Genomic DNA, 7539 nt, shown 5'->3' on the forward strand with positions numbered 1-7539 from the left:
GCATCACATGTGGTAAACAAAAAATGGCTGCTCTTCGTATTGATCTCGATCGACCTAGGTGGGACCAAAGTACTTTTACGGGTCGTCTGAAGCATTTTTTTAATATAACCGATCCGAGAACTGTATTCGCAACAGAAGAACAATTAGATAATGCTAAGAAATTATTGGAAGAATATAAACTTGGTAAGGAACCTCCTGGTACTACCGAACAACAACTTTGGTATGCAAAAAAATTATACGATTCATCATTCCATCCCGATAGCGGAGAAAAACAGAATATTATTGGACGTATGTCGTTTCAAGTACCCGGTGGTATGTTTCTTACGGGTGGTATGTTACAGTTTTATAAAAGTACATCGGCAGTGATATTTTGGCAATGGTTAAATCAATCGTTTAATGCTGTGGTGAATTATACCAATCGAAATGCGAAATCGCCTCTTACTCCAACGCAAATTGGTGTAGCTTATGTGTCTGCTACGACATGTGCTTTAGTTACCTCTATTGGCCTGAAAAGTTTTCTTCAGAAACGAGCGAGCAATTTGCTCCAGAGATATGTTCCATTTGCTGCATTAGCAGCGGCTAATTGTGTTAACATTCCATTAGTAAGACAAACTGAATGGAAAAATGGTATTACAGTTTTTGATGATAATGGTAATAAGGTTACGGAATCAAAATTAGCGGCTGTTAAAGGTATAACACAAGTCGTAATATCACGAATTTTTATGGCTACGCCTGGAATGATGTTATGTCCTATCATTATGGAAAAATTAGAAAAGTATCCGCTGGTCAAAAAATTTTCTGCTCTTCATGCTCCTTTTCAAATGTGTTTAGTTGGAGTTATATTAATTTTCATGGTACCCGCTGCATGTGCTTTGTTTCCTCAACAATGCTCTCTTCATGTTAATACTTTAAAACGATGGGAACCAGAAAAATATAAAATTCTGTTAAATAATATTGGAGAAAATTATAAGTTGGATTATGTTTATTTTAATAAGGGATTATAATTTTACTTATTATAGGAACAAGTATCAGTTTTTATTTATAGCATTCCTCTCAACTGATATATAAAATATGTGTTAAGTATATTCTAGTCCATTACAGAATATAGAAATTCAATTTATTAATTTCTAGATATGAACAGCATTCCTAAATCTCTATATAGGGATAATAAGAAAATAAAAGTCATATAAGATTATTTTATATCTATAAGAATTTCTTTAAGTTAGCTTTATTTGTTTTATTCTGAAGTTCTGAGTAGTGTGTGAAAGAACTCAGAAGAAAGTTTTTTCAAACTTTCTTCTGATTTTGAAATTGATCTTGTAATCAAGTATAAATACTATTTGAAACAAATGAATTAAAATAGTACTATTTTAATTTTAATTCATTTTGCTTTATTTTAAATTTATTTGTTGATTATTATTATCAACTTTTATAATTGCCATTATTTTTTAAACTTGATTGTTTATATGAATTAAAGTTTATTTTAATTAATTTGAAATGTATATTTACAATTTACAAGAAAATGTATTTTAAAATGTTGTAATAAAGAATTTTAATGAAAAACATATTTGAAATATTTCATATTGTTTAAAAATAGTGGTAATACAGTATATCTTTTTAAATATATAATGGATCATTATTATTTATATTGTAATAAATTTACATTGTATACAATATCTAACCTAAGTAGAACCTAAAATGAACTAAATGCCAAGATTTTAAAATGCTTAATAAGGTTTTTTTTCCTCTGTTAAAAAACTTAAGTTTGTAACTTACTTGTTAGGTAAGAACACATGTTGCATGCAACAAGATATAAATAAACCAGCAACGAGTTGCTCAACTTTCCCGGCAATATTTAAAAATTTGGTCGCTGTTATATTTTATTTTAAAAAACTTTTTATGTTTTTAACTATTATCAAATGGCAAAAAGCTTAATTTTCAGGGTAGGGTTGAGTTTTATAAAAAAAAAAAAAAAAAAAAAAAAAATTGTAAATGCTAATAACGAGTAAAATCGTCATTAATTAAGTCCAACCCTACTGGAGATACACACGACTCCCATTATCTCTCCACCCTCTGGACCTTTAACAACCAAAATTTAATAACATCAATTCCTCCTAATAAACAAACCACCTTGCAAAATTTCAGAAATTTTCGACTAAAAGCACAAGTCCAAAACTAAAAATCTTGGAGGTTCATTTTTTGACCGATTGCCATACTTTCCCTCTGTTATATATAATAGCCGGGAGAGTAATAAATACAATTCAAAAGGAACTTTCATATATAGTTTTCAATTGAATTGAAATGTATTATTTTCTATTCTCTATTATTAAAAAAAAAAAAAAAAAAGACTATCTAATGCAATTTTCTAGAACCAAATAATTGAAAATATTAACAATTCATAAAAAAAATTAAAGTAATAAATGCACTACAGTTCTAATATGCAAATAATGTTTTAATTTTATTTAATTTTAAATAATTTTATTTCAATGAATACATTAATTCATTGAAATAAAATTATGCATTGAAAATAAATTGTTTATTTTTAGATGAAAATCGAATCTTCGGCTTTCAAATTATTTCAAAGTAAACCATAGATTATTTGTTTTGGCGAAAGATGAATGTGACGCATTCTTTCAAATAAGGTGTTTGTTGATCGCTTAAACCGGGTGCAAAATCACGAGAGCAAGAAAATCTATAAGTAATATAACATGCCAATGTGTGAAGTGAGTATCAAAATGAAATCATCCGAAGAGTAATTTATCGAATTGTTAAGATATCAAGAAATATTGATAATTTAGTAATGGAATGGTTATTTATTCGAATTATCCGATCGCTAGTAATATTTACGTCAATCGATTATTTATATAGTAATATATGATATAGAGTAAATTGATTACGAGAAAATTCTCGTGATCAACTGACGAAAGGGTTTATCTAACATATTACAAATCGTTTCATTTCAGTAATCAGTTTTATATTTATAGATTTAAATCGGGTTCTCAAAGTGGGCGATACCGCCCCCTGTGGGCGGTGAGTAAATCTAGGGGGGCGCTGGAGGCAGGGTACTGAACGGTGACCAAAGGCAAAAGTTGGGGTCACTGAGGGTCAGTTGATGGGTTAGGGGGCGTTGGATATAACTTTATGGAACAAAGGGGGCGGTGGATCGGAAAAGTTTGAGAACCAATGATTTAAATCATCGAAATCTTAAAAATTTCTTTACTAAATTTTAGCATCTTAAAATCATTTGACGTATAAAAAGTTAAAATAATTTTATATTGCGATTTATTTTTAAATCATTGAATGGTATAATACTATTAAGCAGTAGTATTATATTATCTATCGATAAATTTGAATTTAATTTTCTTGCTCATTTTATACTTAAAAAAAATAATATCAATTTGATGCGATAATATATATTGTCCAGAAAAAACCCAGAGACTTAAGATCATGTAAGCAATAAAAAAAATTTTTTTCTTTAATATAATAAAATTATTCTTTTGTAAATGGCGATCAAATAATTATTTGAAATTTTAGAGTATTAAAAATTAATTACTTCAAAACTGCAGTGATTTTTGAATTTTTTCAAATAAAATAAAATAAAATATATATATATTTGTTTATTTAACATTTAAAATTTTTTGGGTCATTGCTTTCACTTAGTTATCCTTGAATTACAAAAAAATAGGTTATCGTTCTTAAATTAGAACGTTAAAATTTTAAGTACGATTTAAGAAATAAATAACTTACGCAATTTTGCATTGAACGTGATCTTATTAGGTATGCATTAAGAATCTAAATGATACAACTTAACATCAACTTCATTACTAAATATTTTACTTTAAAATGTTTTTAGAACCAAGACGATAAAATCGTTACGGTCTGTTTATATAACCCTGTTTAACTCTCAAAATAGTGATACATTTAAATGTAGTATTTGATATTTTCGGTTATTTAACAACGTATTAACGATTTCTAGTCAATGCAACTGAAAGATAGCATTTCAAGTTTTATGCAGTGAAAAGTAAATTGTCAAATAAGAGTCGATAACATATTTTCAACAGAATGAAAATGTGTGATTAATTTCATTCACTAGATGGCAGCAGATACAGTTAACAAGGCCTGCAAGGAGTCATTTTGATCCGACATTTTTCAAATTGTTATAACATGGAAATAGTTAATTTTGCATGTTTATCACTTTATGTTTTTTCTATTGCCGTTTTAAAATATATACTACTGGAGGAGATTTACATTGTTTTATTGGTTTATGATATTTTACGGTTTTTATGATTAAGGTCATACAGACCTTTTTATGTTACATAGTATGCAAATTAGGTTTTATGCTATTTGTGTTAGAATGGAACCAATGATAGGTGTTTATGACTCATTAGTTCCTCATTAGTGAAATTTAAATTTATGAAAATAAAAATGAAATCTTTCTACAATTCTAATCAAGAGCGTTTCAATAAATGGAAAAATTTTATGAATCATTTGGAATATTCATCTCAATGCAAAGTATGATACATAAATACTTTTTGTTTTACATTTAAAATACTATCTTTAACAATATCATTCGACATTACTAAAGATAAAATTAAAAAAATTTATTTTTAATAAACTTAATAGAAATTATTTAAATACAGATATATAGTATTTATAATAAACAAAATATTTTATACATCCACAAGAGCCGAATTATCGGGCTCTTGTGGATGTATAGCTTTGTAACGGGTTAGTCGTTATTTATTTATACAAAATATTTTATTATATAATTAATCCATTCATTTACATTTAATTTACATTTCTGTGTGAAATATTTTCTGTCTCTGTGTTATAATTACTGCAAAAACTGAATTAATGATTTATCATTTGCTTATATCTTATATATTTTAGTCTAGACGATAGCCTATATTTATTTTTAGCCCTAAAAAATTAATAAACTTCTTTCATTAAAAATATTCTTCATAAATAGAATTTGAAATAAAATGATAGAGATAATTTATTTAAATCTGACAGACATGTCTAATTATCACTATGTAAATTACCTTAATATACACCACTGTATATGTATGACGTCAATATAATTGAATTGATCTATGCTGTAATTTTGTGAGATAAAATATAATTTATAAGATGAATGAAAATTCTGTTAATAATGAGTTATTCATAAAGTGCATTCGTTTGTTTCATTTAAATAGCATGATTACAAAATGTTATTGTTCATTGTTCATTCACAGTATCTCTAATTTTTAATTCTTTGAATAAAGGTATTCTGTTTTTGTAAATAATTTACAAAACATATATATAATCTATATAAAATGTAAGTTAATACTATTAAAATCTTCATATTTAGTTGAAAAAGTATGATATTTTTAATACAACAGATTAAAATTTTTTGGATATTTTTTCTAATGATTAAATACATCAAATTAACTATTGCTTAAATTTTAAATACTAAATAATGCCAAATCAACTCCAAAATACTCTTTCATAGCTGTTTGAAATAAATGTATCTAATCTTAAGTTATTAAAACTTATAGCACGAAACAGAAAAGTATATCTTCTGACATCCGAGATGTTAATCCTAATAATGATAACTCGGATCGCATTCATTGTTTTCAACGCCTGCATATTAAGCTGAACGAGATTTGTGCTTAAATATAGAGTTTATATGGTATGTTTCAAAATAGAAGCAATGATATTTGATTTTTGAAAAATTCGATTCCTTTCAAACTTTGCTTCCGAACGACTCTCTCGAGCTTGTCCAATGTTGCCAGTCAGAGACGTTTACAAGCTGTTAAACTGGAATTTAGACTCAATTGATACGTTAAACTGTTTAAAACTCGAAAAATGTTGAGCTCAAATTGAGTTGTGCTTGTTTGTTTACGTTTGTAAACATAACTGAACTGCTGTACGCATTTTGTAAGCATCCAAAACATTTTTGACATTTGAATGTAAAGAAATAAGCTGAGATCGCTTCTCTCGCTCAGCTCAATAATAGTAAATCAAAAGAAACAAACTAATTTTTATATACTGTATTATATTAATTGTATTTAAATAAATATAAAATAAATATACTAATTAATGTTTATTTGATTAGTTATATACTAATGATGCTTATCACTCGTCAATCGAATGAAGTTATTGAACTTTAGTTTTCTCTTCCGGGAATTAAGGAACTTTAATTTTCCTTTCCGAAAAGTATGGCTATGAGTGATTCTTTGGCGATCTCCAGGATACAAGATAGTAGGCTACATAAAGATCGTTGAGATCCGGATGAAGGTGTTAAGTGTCTTCATAACTTCCGGTATATGTAAGTTTCCATTTTTCAATTTTCCATCCACTATGATATATTACAATACTTATTGTAGGTCGGATACTAAGATTTAAATGCGCCAGTTTTTATTTAAAGCAGTAAAATTATCAACAACTAGGCTAACTGTTAATTTTCTATTTATTGCTTCACAAAATTCCTAACTCCAAGATTCAAAATTAATCACTAATAGATTTCTTTTTTTATTGAAATTATTTAAGAAAACTTTTATTAAACTACAGTAATTATTTAATTATATATTTTTTTATTATTAAAATTATTTCAGATTTTTCAATTAATTTTAATTATAAAAAGATTACCCGAGTTTCAAGAGCTAATAAAAAGTAACAAATTTATTTTATTATTTTTACAACTATTTAAATTATTTTTATAAATATGTATCTAATATTTTTCGGATTTGATTTTAAGATACAAGTAATTGAATTAATCAATGAAGTCCATTATTCGTCCTGAATCATCAGTAGCATTTACTATTCATAAAAAAAGGTAAATTTTTATATATTTATACATATTTTTAAACAATAAAATATAATAATAATAAAGGATTAAATTATTTAGAATTTATTCAGAAAATTAAAATTTTTAAACTCTAATTTGATTCATTAATTTTATTTTTCGATCAAATTCACATTTAAATACCGGAAATTTTGTTGATTCTAAATAATTATTTTAGTTGATTATTAAAGGCTTTCTTTTATGAATATTTCCGAGTATGTGTGCATCTATAATAAATTCATTATCTTTATACATGTATATATGTGTGTGTAAATTCAGGGGCGTATCCAAGGGATGCTTATGACGCTGCAGCACCTGCTTGATACCAAAGGAATCACTTTTATTACTTATTTTAAAGTAATTAATTAATAAAGTAAATAAAAATATATATAACAACCCGTATTGCATGACTTAAATTAGGTAAGATTAGGCAACTAAAATAATTTTAAAGTAATTGAGTAACATTCCCCAAAAATGACAGAAGGCACGTGCCTTGGTTTCTCCGAATCTGCCTTGAGCAGCATCCATAATCTCAAAATCCTGGATACACTACTGATGTATATTTTAAAATTTTAAAATCTTATACATCAATGAATTGAGTTACAAATTATTATTAAAATAACTCATAGTTAACAATATCAAATACTACAAATTATTTTTTATAGCATATTGAATTAATTTTTCGATATTATGCTCGTATACATAAATATATG

General features: G+C 26.3%; 1 protein-coding gene across 1 annotated transcript; it reads left to right on the plus strand.

Annotated features, from left to right (window-relative positions):
• The first annotated feature begins 20 nt into the window (after window positions 1-20).
• Window positions 21-1264, plus strand: Sfxn2 (sideroflexin 2). Its single transcript, XM_067270228.1, has one exon. It carries the CDS (start codon window positions 24-26, stop codon window positions 1002-1004), a length of 981 nt encoding a protein of 326 aa, XP_067126329.1. The 5' UTR covers window positions 21-23; the 3' UTR covers window positions 1005-1264.
• The last annotated feature ends 6275 nt before the right edge of the window (window positions 1265-7539 follow it).

Source organism: Centruroides vittatus, unplaced genomic scaffold, assembly GCF_030686945.1.
Source record: "Centruroides vittatus isolate TY-2023 unplaced genomic scaffold, ASM3068694v2 contig_364, whole genome shotgun sequence".
NCBI lineage: Eukaryota > Metazoa > Arthropoda > Arachnida > Scorpiones > Buthidae > Centruroides > Centruroides vittatus.